This window comes from Amblyomma mixtum, chromosome 9 (assembly GCF_055824585.1).
Source record: "Amblyomma mixtum isolate Tamu chromosome 9, ASM5582458v1, whole genome shotgun sequence".
NCBI classification, from domain to species: domain Eukaryota; kingdom Metazoa; phylum Arthropoda; class Arachnida; order Ixodida; family Ixodidae; genus Amblyomma; species Amblyomma mixtum.
In genome coordinates, this window is record NC_143020.1 from 118,261,347 (window position 1) to 118,279,162 (window position 17,816).

At 47.4% G+C, this 17,816-nt stretch overlaps 1 protein-coding gene across 2 annotated transcripts in view; it reads right to left on the reverse strand.

Annotated features, from left to right (window-relative positions):
• Positions 1-17,816, reverse strand: part of Klp98A (kinesin-like protein 98A) — a 58,458-nt gene that overhangs the window by 11,537 nt on the left and 29,105 nt on the right. For both annotated transcript variants that reach the window (XM_089561646.1, XM_089561645.1), the window contains 13 exons: positions 16,018-16,103; positions 15,629-15,673; positions 15,244-15,421; positions 14,050-14,142; positions 13,452-13,559; positions 12,492-12,665; positions 10,877-11,495; positions 9,675-9,793; positions 8,599-8,735; positions 7,791-7,974; positions 6,230-6,378; positions 698-775; positions 31-79 (listed from right to left, as the gene is read on the reverse strand). In XM_089561646.1, coding sequence (XP_089417772.1) covers positions 31-79; positions 698-775; positions 6,230-6,378; positions 7,791-7,974; positions 8,599-8,735; positions 9,675-9,793; positions 10,877-11,495; positions 12,492-12,665; positions 13,452-13,559; positions 14,050-14,142; positions 15,244-15,421; positions 15,629-15,673; positions 16,018-16,103 — 2,019 coding nt within the window. The remainder of the gene's footprint in view (positions 1-30; positions 80-697; positions 776-6,229; positions 6,379-7,790; positions 7,975-8,598; positions 8,736-9,674; positions 9,794-10,876; positions 11,496-12,491; positions 12,666-13,451; positions 13,560-14,049; positions 14,143-15,243; positions 15,422-15,628; positions 15,674-16,017; positions 16,104-17,816) is intronic.

Here is a 17,816-nt window from a genome sequence, read left to right on the forward strand (position 1 = left end):
TTGGAGCAGATGACAAGAGGCTTGGCTCACCAGAGATCGAGATGTGATGTTTTGTCTCCTTCCAGGAAGCACGGAGGGACTGTCATTGGCAGGAAACAGAAATGTAGTGGTTAGCAAAACACGGTGATGCCCTTCCTTTTATTTTGGAAAACCAGCGAAAACCACATCAGAAAAAGAGTGCCCTTTTCAATTTCACACTATTCAGTTTCTCACTACTGAACTTGAAAAGGCCTTTTGTGACTTGCAGCATCAACATATACTATAATGTCACATTATAAAATAACAGTAATGACAACGGGTTATGAGGAAAGGAAAGGAGCAGGGACTCCTATACTCAAGGTGGACTGCTGAACTGTAAGGGACGAAAAAGAGGGTAAAAGGACGGCGACAGAAAGAGTCCCCCCGCATTGGAGGCTTTAGATTAATTTCAATGACCTGGGGTTCTTTACTGTGCACTGACAATGCACAAAACTTTGGCATCTTTTGCATTTTATCTCCTTCGAAAAGAAGCTGCGATGGCTAGGGCACTCAGGAAATGATGCATTACAAAAGATGCTCAGGAATGACGAAAGTTAAGGATATGAGGCGCAATGCCACGAGTGTATCTAAAGCTGAAGGTGCCTTTTCAAGGGCAAACATATCCACACCAGATGAAAAAAAAAAACCCTGAAAAAAAAAAAAAAGATGAGAAACGTACCCATCGCAAGGTGGTGTATGTAAGGCTGAGTTGCGTCTCTTCATGTTTTCTGCCTTTTCCTTGATCAGCTCTAGCAGTCTGAAAAAAAAAAAGGGGGGGGGGGGGGGTGGAATGCACTCAATGAGGCATATTTAGAGGTACATCCTTGGTAAAAGAAAAGTTTTCGAATGGTTTATTTTTTAGCTGTAGACTGAGGCAGTTAAGGGAGCCCTTTTCATTACACCTGACATTGACAGAACCAAGATGTCAATTAAGATAAACCAGATGTCCATCGAGTTAGAATTAACGAAAGGGCACTGAATTAATATTAAGGGCTGATTAAATTGACTTGGCTAATGGTTTGTGTAAGGGATCGGTAGTGCGTGCGGGGTCATTACTACCGCTAATTCTTTCTCAGTACCCCGCAGCTGCCGTCTTCAATGGACTCCCCCCCCCCCCCCCCCCCCCCCCCCCTCGACGGGACGGGACGGGACGGTGGGGTGCGCTCGAAAGGAAGAATGACATTTCTTGGAAAGATGCGCGCGCGCGCGCGCGCAGGCGCCGGGCCGCTTGGGCGTACATCGCCCTTTGGGGCTGCTTCGCGTCGGCTGGGCAGGGGAGCGGTGAAAGCTATGTGGCTGAAGGGCCGCCACACGTCGACCCCCCCTTGTCTTAATCCCCTCGTCTTAGCGGACACCAGATATGCGACACAAGCTCGCGACGAACGTCTCGTTCAAAAAGTATGCAGGATTCCTGAGAGGATTAAGCACTGCCGGACGGAACGGCGTCAGGGCGCCGTGACGAGGGGGCAAACGAGATGAGGAATAGCCGGCGACAGCGCGTCTAGCCGCGAGCAGCGAAGGCCCGAGTTGGGTGACGCTACGGGTATCGGTGAGGCGCCGACTAGCAGCCTTGGGAAGGCTAAGTCGCCTTGGAATGCAGGTCTGAGCTCGCAGCGTCAGCTACAGTGGTAGCTGCCCGCTTAAGCCCGTTAATCCCGAATTCCGAGACGACGCCAAAGTCGAGGGTCATTGGGGAAACGAACGGCACGTGCTCGCACGAGTGTGTTTTGTGTGTTTTTTTTTTACTTTTATTTTGGAGGGATAGAATGTTCTACCCCGCACATGGAGAGGGTGTTTTGCCCTACGGAGGCTAGAGGGCTGGCCATGCTATCGATGAGCCAATCGTATGAAGAGTGTGGCATGATTGGTGGCTACCAAATGTGGGCCGGGCCTTTAGGGCTTTAAAACCGGGCCCCGGAGCCAGAAAAAGGGTTCTGGGCTAAGGTCAGGTGCTATGCATCTTCGGCTACGCCGAGTAGGGGCCTCCCCTAGTGTTAGCCAGTTCCACCTTTTTGTTGTTTGTCTTTTTGCTGTTTAATGTTTCTCCAGTGCCTAACTTGTATGTGATTGTAAATATCTGTACATAAACTTCAAGTATTCGCCTTATCAGTTATCCCTGCATCGTAACTCATCTTGAGACCGTCTCTGACGGGGCACCCCTGGTGCGAAGAAAAGCTTCAGTTTTCAAGTTAAACAAACCGCCTCTGGCGGGGCACCCCTGGTGCAAGGAAGGAAGATAAAGAACTTGTGTGTGAAACTTTACTGGCGCAGTCGACAGGACCCTGCGGCCATCGGAAGTCGGCGCAGGAAGAAGACTGAAGGCAGGGAGAAAGGCGACGACTAGGCAACAGGTCAGCTTTCGAGAAAGGACCTGCGGAGAGACTGAAACCAGGAGAAGCAGCGCGTCGAGTCGGAAACTCGACGGTCACCGGCGGGTCGAAGCAAGGCGACAGCGGCGGGCACAGGAACAGCGGCGTGCGACAGCTCATCGCAGCGCGCGGTGAAAGTGGCGGTGGACTCCGACACCAGGAGGCTGGCAATGCGGATCGACGCATCGAAACCGTGAGTTTCCTTGGTTGCATTGTTCTCGTCCCTGTGCATGTGTTCGAGCCAGTAGGACAACAGACGGCGTTATGGAGGGTTATCCATGGCGACCCTCACTCGATGGGAGGTGCCAAGTAGAATTGGCGAAGGCGCGCTTGGCGTACTTTGAGGCCAAACTTGCAAAGGTAAATGGCGGAAAGACGCTGCTTCGCGAGGAAAAACCTCAGGACGTTAAGTCCGTTTTGAAGGCGTTAGAGGCAAAGCGCCAGCAGCTAGAGCTCGAGCTGGCTGAGCTCAAGGGGGTTAGGAGGGCTAGTGAACTAGCCAGGGGAAACTACTCCGAGTCCAGACAGACTGCGCTGGAAGGCAAAGGCTTGTGCTCGTCGAGCACAAGTGAAGGAAGCAGCAGCCAGGTGGCTGTAAACAAGCAGCCGGCATGCGGGAACACCTCGTCGTTCGAAAAGGCCGAAAAAAAGGCAGGAGGTGAGGGCGAGATTCCTGAGGGGCGCGAAAATATCACAGCTTTTCCGCCACTACACGCGGCTAGCAACGAAAAGGAGCAGCCAAATTCCGATGTTTCGGGGGCAGTCGAGACGAAGCTGTCCGATAACAAGCTGGACAGCGGCCTAATTCCTGCAGGCTCGATTGCTGAGTTGGGGACCTCCGACACGGAGCTAGTGACAGCAGGAAATATAACGTTGCCGCAGCGACACATTGTGTCAGGCATAGGGCATGAAGTGCCCCATAGCGTTAGTGATGACAGGAACATTCCCTCCGAGGCAGAGAACGAAGGTGGGCCTGATGAGCCGACCGGACCGGGCGCCGCGCAGTTCTTGAACGCACCCGACGGGTGTCACACCAGGTCCTTCGAGGACAAGGAGATGCGTAGCGACGTGCAACAAGGCAAGCTCGGGTCGATTGACTGCGAGAGTTCTTATGCAGCCCCAGAGTTAAACGATGTTACGGAGCCGGCAAGCGCCTACAATGCAGGGAGCGGAAATTTCAGTGTTGTCTCGTGCAGGAACGGGGCAAATTGCTCCAAGCGAGGCGAAGTAGCCGAAGGCAGGGGCGTGGCTTTCAAATTGAAAGTCGCTGCGAGGAACAGTACGTTCCGTGCTGCGGTACGTCAAATTAGTTGTAGCAAAGCCGGCCGCACTAGTATGGTTAGACAGGGCAAGGGATGCGCTCCCTACGCAGCGCGAGTTTCGTACCGGCGCGCCGGAGAGAGCGGGCCCTCAGGTGCGTCGTGTGGTCAGGGGTTTGGACCCATCGAAGACCGGGACGTATTTGATCCTGGAGGGCACCAGCTTTTGAGTTCTCGCCCTGTGGCGTCATCGGCCTAGTGAGCTGAGCGACCGTCAGGCGTTGGCGTTAATCGGGTTGATTAACGTGCAGCGGCTCGAATACACACAGGGACACTCGGTGCGACTAAGGAGGCTCACGTGGCCACCTACGGACATCGTACGAGTGCTGCTGAACGCTCCAGTTGCGAATGTCTGTGTGTGTGTGTGCTCGTTCGCGAGCAGGACGACGGTGTGCATGCAGATGGACTGGGTACAGCCTATCAACATGGACTGCGTTTTACGGCGCACAGCAGGCATGCCACTGTGTGTAATTGTGCAATTTGCTTGTGTTGTATTGGTGCCCGAGTGCATTTTGCTTTTGGTTTTGTTGGGGCAACTGGTCGCAGCGCGACAGCTTGGACTTCGGTCAATGCGCTGGATTTAAATGACTGAAACGCGCATTTGAATGTGTACGTTTTGTTTATGTTATGTCACCCGCAGGGCGATTTCATGAGTTAGACCGATCCCTTGTAGTAATTCTAAAAGTGCCATCTGGGCCCTTTTTAGAATCTTGGAAAGGGCGTGTAAGGGATCGGTAGTGCGTGCGGGGTCATTACTACCGCTAATTCTTTCTCAGTACCCCGCAGCTGCCGTCTTCAATGGACTCCCCCCCCCCCCCCCCCCCCCCCTCGACGGGACGGGACGGGACGGTGGGGTGCGCTCGAAAGGAAGAATGACATTTCTTGGAAAGATGCGCACGCGCGCGCGCGCAGGCGCCGGGCCGCTCGGGCGTACATCGCCCTTTGGGGCTGCTTCGCGTCGGCTGGGCAGGGGAGCGGTGAAAGCTATGTGGCTGAAGGGCCGCCACACGTCGACCCCCCCTTGTCTTAATCCCCTCGTCTTAGCGGACACCAGATATGCGACACAAGCTCGCGACGAACGTCTCGTTCAAAAAGTATGCAGGATTCCTGAGAGGATTAAGCACTGCCGGACGGAACGGCGTCAGGGCGCCGTGACGAGGGGGCAAACGAGATGAGGAATAGCCGGCGACAGCGCGTCTAGCCACGAGCAGCGAAGGCCCGAGTTGGGTGACGCTACGGGTATCGGTGAGGCGCCGACTAGCAGCCTTGGGAAGGCTAAGTCGCCTTGGAATGCAGGTCTGAGCTCGCAGCGTCAGCTACAGTGGTAGCTGCCCGCTTAAGCCCGTTAATCCCGAATTCCGAGACGACGCCAAAGTCGAGGGTCATTGGGGAAACGAACGGCACGTGCTCGCACGAGTGTGTTTTGTGTGTTTTTTTTTTACTTTTATTTTGGAGGGATAGAATGTTCTACCCCGCACATGGAGAGGGTGTTTTGCCCTACGGAGGCTAGAGGGCTGGCCATGCTATCGATGAGCCAATCGTATGAAGAGTGTGGCATGATTGGTGGCTACCAAATGTGGGCCGGGCCTTTAGGGCTTTAAAACCGGGCCCCGGAGCCAGAAAAAGGGTTCTGGGCTAAGGTCAGGTGCTATGCATCTTCGGCTACGCCGAGTAGGGGCCTCCCCTAGTGTTAGCCAGTTCCACCTTTTTGTTGTTTGTCTTTTTGCTGTTTAATGTTTCTCCAGTGCCTAACTTGTATGTGATTGTAAATATCTGTACATAAACTTCAAGTATTCGCCTTATCAGTTATCCCTGCATCGTAACTCATCTTGAGACCGTCTCTGACGGGGCACCCCTGGTGCGAAGAAAAGCTTCAGTTTTCAAGTTAAACAAACCGCCTCTGGCGGGGCACCCCTGGTGCAAGGAAGGAAGATAAAGAACTTGTGTGTGAAACTTTACTGTTTGGTTTATGGGGTTTAACGTCCCAAAGCAACTAAGGCTATGAGAGACGCCGTAGTGGAGGGCTCCGGAAATTTCGACCACCTGGGGTTCTTTAACGTGCACTGACATCGCACAGTACACGGGCCTCTAGAATTTCTCCTCCAAAGAAATTCTAGCCGCCGCGGCCGGGATCGAACCCGCGTCTTTTGGGTCAGCAGCCGAGCACCATAACCGCTGAGCCACTTCGGCGGCGCTGATTAAATTGAAGAAAAGTTAAAAAAACTGCTTGGTCTGAAAAGGGGAGGGCGCTTAGATATGAGAAAATTTGGCAGCACCCATGCCGGGTGTTGGTATATTATGAAGAGATACTCTGAGCAGTAATTGTGAACAGCATGGTATCAGTAATCTGTTCTTTTGCCGCTCCACTCACTGATCCATTCGCTTACACATTCTGTCAGCTGTGACATGGGAAAGAAAGATTGACTTATGAGGTGACACGGCAATTTAGAATTTAGAAACCCCGCAATTTAAAATTTTTTCACTAAAGAATCACAGCAATAGCCAGACAGCAAGTTCACTCACTCCTCCTGGTGTTTGATTTCCATCTGCCTGAGCTGCTTCAGGTAGACATTGTCGTCGTCAGCCTCTTCACACTCAGACTGGAACGCCTTTCGTCTCGCCTCGAGCTCTTTCTCAACGATTAGGTACTTCTCTTCAAGGCCATGGAGGTCCTGAAAATTACAGCCCAGTCAAGACATGAAAAAAGATATACATATATTAAAATAAAAAGTAAAACGCACACTGTACTAACATTCAACTAATCCAAGGGAGGCTAATGACAAAAAGTTTGGCCGCTTACAAATATACTGCACGTCACATTTCATGTGACTCATAAGATGAATGACACCACTCTCCTAGAGCCATTTCATGTAGCGAGGCTCTGCTCAAATTTTGTAGTGTAGTCGATGGTTTGACATCATACTGTCTCGTTAGGAAACGTAGTTGAAGAAATTTGTAGGTCACTGATAAGCATCAAGAAAAAAATTGGCTTTTTGGGAGCGTTAATGATAACAATGTCAACAGAAAAGAAACAATGTTTTGAGAGCACTACGGCTGCCTTACTCACAATGAATATGGGGGTCGTAGTGCTCCCAAAATGTCAAGTTTACTCTTGATGCTGGTTAGCAACCTATGAATTTCTAGTACTTCTGCACTGTTGCATTGCCTCTTCTTTTCACTAGGACTCGTCAGGTTTCTTTGCACAACCTTGTATTAGCGCAGGCCAGATGCAGACAGGTTGTGCCTTTCGCCTGCATTACTAAAGAGACACTAAGACAACTGCATCGAATTTTTGTTTTCGGTAACTTCAAAAATTTTTTTTTTTCGTGGCTCTGTTCATGATCATGAAGCAAGATAAGATGTCTTCACTGCTGAGAAATTTGCAGTAGAAAATGAGATTTTTTTTCCTTGCCACTCCAGTTAAACTCATTACACTGTTGATGGCGTTGAGAGAATTATGGACTCCCGTGATCTCTGCACAAAAGTGAATGGCACTGCAGTGTAGCCTCGGAGATCAGCAAAAAGAAATAAAATGACATCGCACTTCGGTTCTGAAAATGGCGTGAGGTGGTGGTACCTCCAATTTTTTGGCCTTATCTTGCTTATGACAGCTTATGAGCGAAAGCAGAAATGCGGTAATAAACCAACACAGGCCAACTTCAACTTATCGTCAGTGTCTGTTTAACCTGTTGAAGAGACAGCAGTCAACACGACCTTTACAAATCTTGACCTTGCATTTCCTTGTGTCGCAAATTTAACGAGTCAAGCCAGTGATGCCACTGTACGTCCCCCAGGCTTTGTATCCATAAAAACATCCATTGATTGAGGTATCAGGTGATGTATTTATTCAATTCATGCTTGCTTGTGTCATATTGTTGTTATATTAATTGGTGTCATGGATGTATTCAATTTATGCTTGTTTGTGTCATATTGCTGTTATATTATTTGTTGTCACTGTTTGTCCTACATAGGTGCTAAAGGTGTGTGCTGCTACCTGTCTAGTCAGGCCTACCGCCTTTTGCTTTGGCTTCCCCTTTCATTTTGAAAGAAAAATAAAAACCAAATGAAACCAAACCAAACTCACCCAGCTGCTGTGGTGCAGCTTGTTGGAGATTGGCGAGGAGGTCAGAGGGGCCAGGTTGTCACAGCGAGAGAGGAGGAAGGACTCATTGTGCGCAGTGGGGGAGGAGAGCTGGCTCCCATTGCCGAGCGCGTCGAGAAGATGGTGGTCGTTGCCATTGCTGAACTGGGCCAGTTCTTCTTCAACCCTGAGAGGACACATTCATCCTTGGTCACAGGGCTTAAAATATTAACGAAAAAAGGAGCTACGGTCTTCGCACACAGAACACCTCACTATCCTCCTTGCTAACGCTCTCAAACGAAGGTCAAATGCCGCTTTACAGTAGTACCAAAACGTAAATGCTACAAACGCAAAATTGCCGTGCCCGAGTGATTTGTGTTCGATTGAAACGAGCTTTCATGCGCTTCTGTTGCATCACATCAGGAAAAGATGCAATACTACGTACTATCTAGTTAGAACATACTACGTTAAGGTGTGAATTTGGGCCTGTTGGTTACCCATGAAAACAGCTAGCGCAAGAGAAGGACACACCATGAGCGCTTGTAGTGTGTCCTTCTCTTTCTGTCGTCCCGTTTCTTGCACTAGCTGTTTTCATCAGTACAAACTAGTTCTGCACAACTTGTCATACAGGGCCACTCCTACTAATTATCATTGCTACAGCTGCCATACTGAGATAAACTGCTTTTCTACCAGAGGCCACTCACTTTATCCCACACGAGAATTAACCATCCAAAGTGCAAAAGTGATACAGCATTCCGGCTTGCACTATAAAAGGAACGCTGCGGCAAGAATTAGGCAACAACGGACACACCGCTGTCGCTGGTCCTTCAGGGTGCCCAGGATGTCTTCCTCCTGCTGGGCCAGGAATGCCATCTTGTCATCCAGGCTGTTCAGCGACGTCTTCAGATCCTTCTGCTCCACGTCAGCATCTGCCTTGCGATCTTGCACCTGCGTGCCGCAAACAGACTCTTCCACGCTCACCAAGGACTCCGTTTGCTTTATCAAGCTTACAGACATCGTCCATGAAGCATACTCAGCTGCAACAACAGACCTCACCACAAAAATAGCAGAGGTTAATAATAAATCTCAATTTGGAATACAGGTTGCCCTGATAACAATGAAAAAAAGTAAGCTGGTGCATGGCTTGGCTTAAGCAGCAAAGTTACAGCCAAGTACAGTCGAAGCCAATACAAGGGAAATCATGTTAGGCTTAAGATACTGTGATGTGGTTCTCTGGTTTGGTTTATAGGGTTTAACGTCCCAAAGCGACTAAGGCTATGAGAGACGCCGTTGTGGAGGGCTCCGGAAATTTCGACCACCTGGGGTTCTTTAACGTGCGCTGACATCGCACAGTACACGGACCTCGAATTTCTCCTCCAAAGAAATTCAACCGCCGCAGCCGGGATCGAACCCGCGTCTTTTGGGTCAGCAGCCGAGCACCATAGCCACTGAGCCACCGCGGCGGCGTGATGATGTGGTTCTCTAATGCTGTTAATATTTGCAAGAATGCTGAGCAGAATATATAAACATAGTTAGGTCTTTCGTTTCTCTATCCTTCAGTGGCATGTTTTTTTTTTTTTTTTTTTGAGAATGAGAGTGACTGCTGTACAAAGAAAATGTATCGATTCTGGCTGGCTGAAATAAAAGATCACCTTTAGATTCAGTACTATGTAGTCAGGTAGAAAAAAAAAATAGTTTATGCTTACCCACCAGAACTTGGTTCATACTTCTTTTAGCTCATGACTATTACAAAAAGGGAGCCCTTAGATTCAAAGCAGAATTAACATGCGAACGGCACATTTGTCGGCATTTTGTCAAAAGAAGAAAAAAAGGTACCATTAAAACTGAAGCAATACAGGCAACATAAATTCAAGGGCATGTAATTACCTTCTGCAGTTGCTGCTCAAGGTTCTCCTTCTCGGTGGCGATCCCCTTGACCTTGGTGTCGCACTGGTTCACAGAACTCTCGATGTCGGCCACATCCTGCTCTTTTTCCGAGATGCAGCCTGACGGAAGAAATGCGAAAACATCGAGGAGGAAGCTTGATCAATGGTGGCGCTGTTCAGCCAAGTCAGCATATGAAGACAACTTTACCCAAGAGACTCAGACCGACAGAATAAGAGAGTAAGGGACAAAAGGAGTAGGTGCAGGCAGTAATAAAGGCATCAGGTTAGTTACATGACCTTATAACTTTCAAATGAAGCAGCCGACGAGGCTGCATTGTATAGTGAACAATGCTAGAGCATGCACGTAGCTCAATAATTGACCCCTTAGATGCTTTAGACGAGCTCACTTCATTCCCGGCCAAAACCCCTACTTTGGATTCTGAAGAATCTGCCTTGTCAAGTGTATTTTGGGGCTGTCAGCAGGGTTTCTTTTTGATAAACTGAGCACACAGAACCATTTTGTAGTTATTACTGGAATGCAATGGATGATGACACATGTTCCGGCAAGCGCCTATATCCATCAACCATGAGACCACCCGCAGTGGAAGCATTGTGATGCAAGCCGCAAAACTTAAGTGATACGGTGTGATACCAACACTCCGTGTGAGCAGTACTATGTTTTAAGCACTATCACACAAATGAACAGTTGGGCTGGTGTGTGGAACGTTGGCCTTTATCATTCTGGCACGAATGACCACCTCACGCACCTCCCTTGCAGTTTTTGAGCCCATCTGGTAATATTCCAGTTATTTTAAGACGTTCCCACAAGGTGATGCGGCGTTTGTAATATGGCTCAAAAAAAGCTTGTTTCACCGCAGTTATGTAGTCCCTGCTATGCTTTCCAGCTTTGTGACACACAGATTGTAGTTTAGAGCTCTAAAACTCGAGGACCATTTTGACGCTGCTAGAACTGTTGACCATTAAGGGTCCTAAAAACGATTAAGAACTCCAAAGAATTCAGGCCCTACTTGAGGCAAAAAGGAGGCATTGGAAAACAGTGGATACACATGCGAACCACATTCACTCGTCAAGAGGTGAACATATGTCATGGTCACCTCTTGTCGCAAGCCTCACATGGTGTATCTCGTGCAGTAATCCTTGGAAAAAAAAAAAAAAGAAGAAATAAGAAAACATGAAGCATGCCTTCCAGTTTGTCCAAGTCCTCCACCATGGATTCGAGCAACGGAAGCAGTGAGTCCAGCGTGTCGAGGTTGTGCCGCCAGCCAACTTCGACGTCCTCTTCCTTTCTGCCCAGAGCCTGCTCTTCCTCCTGCAACTTGCGCACTTCCTCGCCAACGAAGGCCAGCCTACCCTTCACGAGCGTGCTGACCTCCTCGCTGTCCGAGTCGTCCGACGACAGCTTGTCACCACCACCATTTTCGTCAGAAGCCGCTCCGTCAGACACCTTTTCACCGCGGCCTTTCTTGCTGCTGGGTCCGTCACCAGAGCCATCTTCGTCTGGTGAGGTGTCGTCGGCGAAGCTCTGCAGGAGCTTCTGCTTCTCTGCCAGGGCTTCGATCTGGCCCGCGATGCTCTGCCTCTCCTCGTGGATCTCGGCCAGCTGGGCGTGCTTCCGGTCGGCCAGCTGCTGGCGGATGCTCTCGACGATGTTCTCCAGGTCGGATGTGTTCTTCGGCAGTGGCAGGTCATCGCGGGCACCGGAGATTAAGGACAGAAGAGAGCGCCAGTTTTCCGAAGCCTGGGTCGTCGACAGTTCGAGTTCACCCCTCAGAAGGCGTATCTCGTCTTGAAGGAGATTCGTCTGCAAAGCGAAAGAAAACATAATAAAATTGTCATACAACTTTCAAATTGGCACGCATGCTGGAACGAAATAAACAAAACACAACAACCTACAGTAAAAAAAATGGTGCTCTTTCGCTGACACAAGAAACTGCATGAGGGGTAAAAAAAACAAAACAGCGTTAATGGATAGCACTACGAAGGTATAAAACTATTCACGTTTGACCACACTGCGTAGTTTACTAGTCAAGGCCATACAGTTAAAGTGCAGAAAGTATCACTGTGGCAACTCTGAACTAGTGAAACGCAAGGCCATTGAAGCAAAGCGACAAGTCCACCTATCCAACAAATACCGAAATGCTTTATGTGCAATGCACATTTGTAAACTTAGATATATTAGTGCCTTCATCATCAAAACTTCAGTTTGCTATGCTACAAATACAACAATCATGCACTAAACAGACACTGCAGGGAAGCACTTCGGAGATGTTAACAGTCAAGAAGGAGCACATGGTATGGTTTGGTTTATGGTGTGCCGGGGTTTAACGTCCCAAAGCAACTCAGGTTATGAGAGACGCCGTAGTGAAGGGCTCCGGAAATTTCGACCACCTCGGGGTTCTTTAACGTGCACTGACATTGCATAGTACACGGGCCTCTAGAATTTCGCCTCCACAAAAATTACACTGAAAACCATAAACATTAGCACGGCTAGCACAACTGGTCAAACCCCCCAGCAGGACAGCCTTCTAAACCACAACATATGGCAATAACAATCTGGTATGTTTGGCTTACTACCAGATTACTGTAGCAGCATACAGCCAACTGTTATGGAGATTTATCCCAGATCCCAATGCCCCGGAAATATAACAAAAAAGGACTCAACAAGTGTCCATGCAGTGCAAGTTTTACCCATGTGATACAATAGAGCTTTAGCTTCAAAGGTACAAACACTACAAGCAAAAAAGAAAGAAAAAACAACATGTAGAAAGAATGGTGATTCAGAAGTGTGATCAGTCACCTGAGATGAGAACTCGTCTTTCTTCTGGTTGACCTCCTCTTCGACCCTGGCCAGTTCCTGCTGCTGCCTGGCGATGGCCTCCTTCAGGTCCTGCTCCTTCATCTCGAGGCTCTTGATCTCATCGTAGAGGCGCGACTGCTCCGTCTCCAGCTTGCTCAGCACATACACCCTCTCCTGGAATACACACACACAAAAAAAGAAAAAAAAAATGTGATGAGTGCTGACGGAAAATATCGCAACACTAGCGGGTACAAAGAACACAAGGAGAAAATGCTGACTGAGAGAAAGCACGCCTTCGAGTAAACAGCCGAGCTTTTTTGTCCCTAACAATGAGAAAAAAAAAACAAAAAACCACGGCTGCAGCCACTCCTGAACTATAAAAACTGAATTCATTATTCACCTTTAAACTATCAAAGCCATGTTACATGCCTAGCAGGCATATCTAAAGAGGTTGCTACCTTCTTATTGCTTTATTACTCCATTCAGAAAGAACCTGTAAATCTCCGCAACTGACCCGGCAAACCAGAACATCACTTTTTAGAGCTTCATTGTATTCAAAAGCTCATGACAAGCTAACATGAGCAAAGCTTGAAATATCTAACAGAATGGTGCGAAAAGAAGATGCAGCTCGATTCTAACTAGTTTAATGTTTTATGTGCTCCTCATAAGGAATAAAATATTATTCACCAGTGAATAACGCAGTGATATGATGCAAGCACTAATTCTTACAAAAAAAAAAAAAAACAGCATTTCACATCACACAGCTTCAATGCAAATAGCAATCTTTCTAGCACCATGTCCCTCATGAAAAATACCAAGACTCAAGCAGAATGCTGAAACAGGGAGGGGGGGATCTAAGTTGGATTAACAAGTGTCATTGTGATATAAATATCAGAATATGCGCCAAGAGAAAAAAGAAAAAAAGGGAAAAAATGGCATGTCATGGCAAAGACAGCGCACCTGTTGGAGTCTGTTCTTGAGCTGCTCAAAGTTCTCCCGAACTTCTTTCTCCTTTGCCGTCAGGTAGCGCAGCTCCTGCTGGAGCTGCACAATCCTCTGGGCAGAACCCTGCAGGAGAAGTAAATCGCAAAGCAAAGAAAAAAATTCACCACTCTGATACATTATCAAAGAGCAGGAATAAGTGAAGAGTAGGAACAAAGACACAACGAAGTAAAAAATAACCATACTTTGTAGTCGTACTAAGCATCTAATATTGAGCAAAGAACTCAAAAATGTCTTGAACGAGAACATCTTCAACAGAAGTCTGGGTTGTAAATATAAAAGTTAAGAAATACTGCCAACAAATAATATTTATCAGCAGCCGAATGTTTCGGGACCAACTCGGTCCCTTCTTTGGGGGGTGACTGAGAGATGAGCGAGCTTGTTGTCTCCAGTCAGTGCAATAGACTTGTACTGCCAGCCTAATTTAAAAACCTTGTAAAGATGACTAAATCCCAACGAAGGCCATGTGAATGCAACAACTGAGCATTGTTGAAATGAATAGAACATTTCTGCACACAAACAGTGTACACTGCTAATGTGATAAGGAAAGACTCACCTGTTCTTCACTAGCTTGCCTCTCCAAGTGCCTCCGCAACTCCTCAGTGACCTTTTCAAGCTTTGTCTGCTCTTCTTCAGCTTTTCTGTGGGCCTGGTAAAGAAGGAAAGAACGGACAGAAACGAAGAAATCACACTTCACTGAACAGAACATAAGAAGGGTGAAGGACCTTTCAGGATAAACTGGGCACAGCCTGCTATAATCACTGAACACTGGAACTGCAACGCTTTTACACTAGTGGTACACTAAAACAGCCAGACGAAAGCAACGCTAAAGGGCAAGAACCGACAGAGTTCAGCAAATACGAAACATTTGCTGCTACAACTGACAGCTTCAGCAGCCACTCAGCCAATCACACTTGACCTCAGTTGCAGTTGGGAGATGCTATAACACAGTGCCAAATGCTGTTAAACTCTCAGCTGAGTTGCAGCGAAAACCTGCAACCCTCAATGAACATGTTAACTGACAAGATGGTGACTGGCCACATCCGTGATACTTCTTGCTTCTGTGTCTGCTTTCAAGGTGTTATCCCGGCTAGCATTGACTCATGCACAAAATCTTCAGCAAGCAATAATGTTTGGACATGCAAAAAGTGTAAAGCAATGCGATATGAAAACAAAACTGGAACTAAGTGCCAACATCGAATTCACTTCTATACAAATGTCTTGGTTTCAAATAAATTCATTTATTGTGCATACAAAGCACCAAGCGTGCACAAAGTTCACAATTACTAACAAAAAAAAACAAGCAAAGGGAAGAGAAACGCAAGCAAAAGGGAATTTCTCATTTTTCTTTACAATGAGCATCACTTCACATGGTCACGTAGCTAAAAGCCGAGCAGAACTTCAAGCTGGGCTTGATGGTTCAAGTTCTTAGAAGGTAGAAGGGAATACAACGGGGGCGACACAGAGCAAAGCAGAGAAGAACTTTCCTGTTTTCTGCTCTGTTCTGTGTCATCCCATTTATACCATGAAAGACCCTTCTAAGCTAAATGCCCGCACAGGGCTGAGCGCAAGGAGCTACATGGGAGTCGCCATGTGAGAGTGGCCACGTGGGAGTAACCATACAAGAGCGGCTACGCGTGAGTAGCCATACAAGTGCAGTGATACAAAAGTTCACTTCAATGAAACATGGGCTGTCACTGACTTTGGCTGCAGCTAAATCTGCCATGCAACACAGGTGCAGGTGCCTCACCTCATCGGCCATTCTCTTGAGCTCCTCGGTCTTCTCTTGAAGCTGCCTGAGCTCCTCGCGTTTCTGAGAGAGCTGCGCCTCGACCGCCTGCTGCTCCTTGCTCAGCGGAGCAATGACGGCACCGTTCAGCTGCTGCTCCTCATGGTTGCCTGACTGCTTCTCGAGCAGCTTGCGCATGCTGTGCATGGTTCACGTGCAACACAGGTGACGAGAAACGTAAAGCACAACACGGCTTCACGTCACACGCTCTCAAGTCCACTTTACAACTCTACTTCTTATGCAGTTATTGCAGCCTAATACAGCTTAAGTCTTAGTAAAGTACACTTTCAAAGCATTCCAGTCGTATTCACTAAATAAACCTGACTGAGAGTTGAGATTGCCTCACCTCAGGTCTATGGTCTTTTCGGCTCCTTCTTCATGGGACTCAAACCTGAACAATGGGGGAAAGAAAGGTGGAATGGACTCAATAAGATGCAGCCCAGAAGTGCACTGCTTTGTATGCTTCATAAAGTTTTGGTGTTGTTTACACTCTGTCTGACTCTAAGCAACTGCAGGAATTACACGGGAAGGCATAACGGCTAATACACGAAAGGACAAGTGTGAAAATGACACAACTTGCATCATTACAAACAACAAAATTCAAGACCAGTTATTTATGAATGACTGAAAATGACTTCACCGGAAAACTACCAATTAAAGCAACCAGCAGCACCCAGCCTACAATTAGGAATGAATTAAAAGCGCTAACGGCTTATCTGGGATGCAGACACATACCCGTTCCCGCAGATGCTCTCTGTAGACTTGGACATGTCACCCGCTGACCGGCTCAGAAAAGACAAGTGGGACAGGTTCACTAGTGACTGCGTGGAAGAAAAAGGTGCAAATACATAACCTCACCTCGAAATGCTGTCAATCAATCAGTCAAAGAAGACATAACCCACAGGGGTTTCTGCTAAGCAAAGTTTACAAAGCTTGGCACCCTAACAAACATTTTTTTTAGTATGGTAACAAAATGGTAATTTACCACCTAGGCTGCCATCTATCAGCAAAAATAAAAACTGATTTGGACGAGCCCTACTTGTCTTAAACCGGACGCAGAGTACCAGAAAACGCATGACAAACTGGACTCTTCAGGAGCCAGAATTGACGGTCCGCTTATGATGAGCCTGACTAGTACAAGACCGCTAGGGGTGTTAAAGGACATCCATGTCAACTCTGTACAACTAATAAACGCTGAAAATTGCACTTCCTATGAAAAAAAAAACAAAAAAAAAACACTCGTGTTTGAAAGAAATTCGCTTTCCCGCAATTTACATGTTGCCTAAACCTTGACAAGCTGCACTTCACTCACTTGACTGGTAGTCAAGCAGCCCGACGGTATGGCACCCAATGCAAATTCAGGACTACCCACAATCACGCGAGTCGAACGCCTCAAGATTTCATGCAGAGGCATTGGAAAGGCCATGTCGGTCAGGAAAAAGAAGAGAGAAGATTCAGAACAAAGGCACTGAAGTACATGAGATTCTGCGCTGGGGACAGAGGTTATAGAGATAAATACAGAAATGTACAGCATGCATGCCTTCCTGAAAATGTGCCAATAAATGAAGAGATAACACATTCAATGCAAAAGTTTTGGCAAATGAAGTGGCACCAAAGATAAGGTGGGCACCAAAGATAAGGCCTGATAAGATTAAAAAATCATTATGTATTCAGTGTTTCGAAATGCATCTGCGGGAACATCTTGTGCAAAAAATAAAAGGTGAGATCCAACTAATCTGCTCCCAAGACACCACCCCATGCAAGAATGAAAACAAAAAAGATAAATATAGCAGGCAAAACTTGCTCATGGCGGTGTTTTAGCCTGGCATAATGATGGAACACACGTACAAAAAAAATATGTGAACTGCACTCTATTCAGAGCATCAAAAACACACAAAATGCTCTCCTTTTGCTCTCTGCACCCTTCACAGAAGCCATATGCGAGATGATGCAGTAGATGGCGCCAATAGCATATCAGTCCAGTGAATGTTGGCTAGGTGGCGTCACCTGTTACGTCATTTTGCCAATAAATCAAACAACAACTGGGCATTGTACACCTGATGCGTCTGTACTGCTCCTGCTTTTTGGAGCAATTCGCCACACCACGGTGTTCAGCACAGCCCTCCGGCAGGTGTTACTGAAGTGGCACAATCAGATTCCATCAACACTACAAATCTAAATTCAGTGGAACGTATCAGCTCGCTGGTACCTGAGAATTAAAAAAGAAGACAGCGTGACAGACGAACACAAAGGAGGCACACAAAATGACAGGACCAGCACCAGCAAGACAGTATGACACAGTATGACGCAGCAGGACACAGTAAGACATAGCAAGACACAGCAAGACACAGCAAGACACAGTATATATTCTGTACCAGCCACTGTAACTATCCATTTCTGCACGATTTTGAATGACATACAAGTGTTAACTGGTGTGGTTAACCCACAACATGTGCGTGTAAGTTTTGGGCTAACCAGTTCAACTAACAATGACTTTACTGACCAAGCAACCAGCTCAATTTATCCAGGTGAAA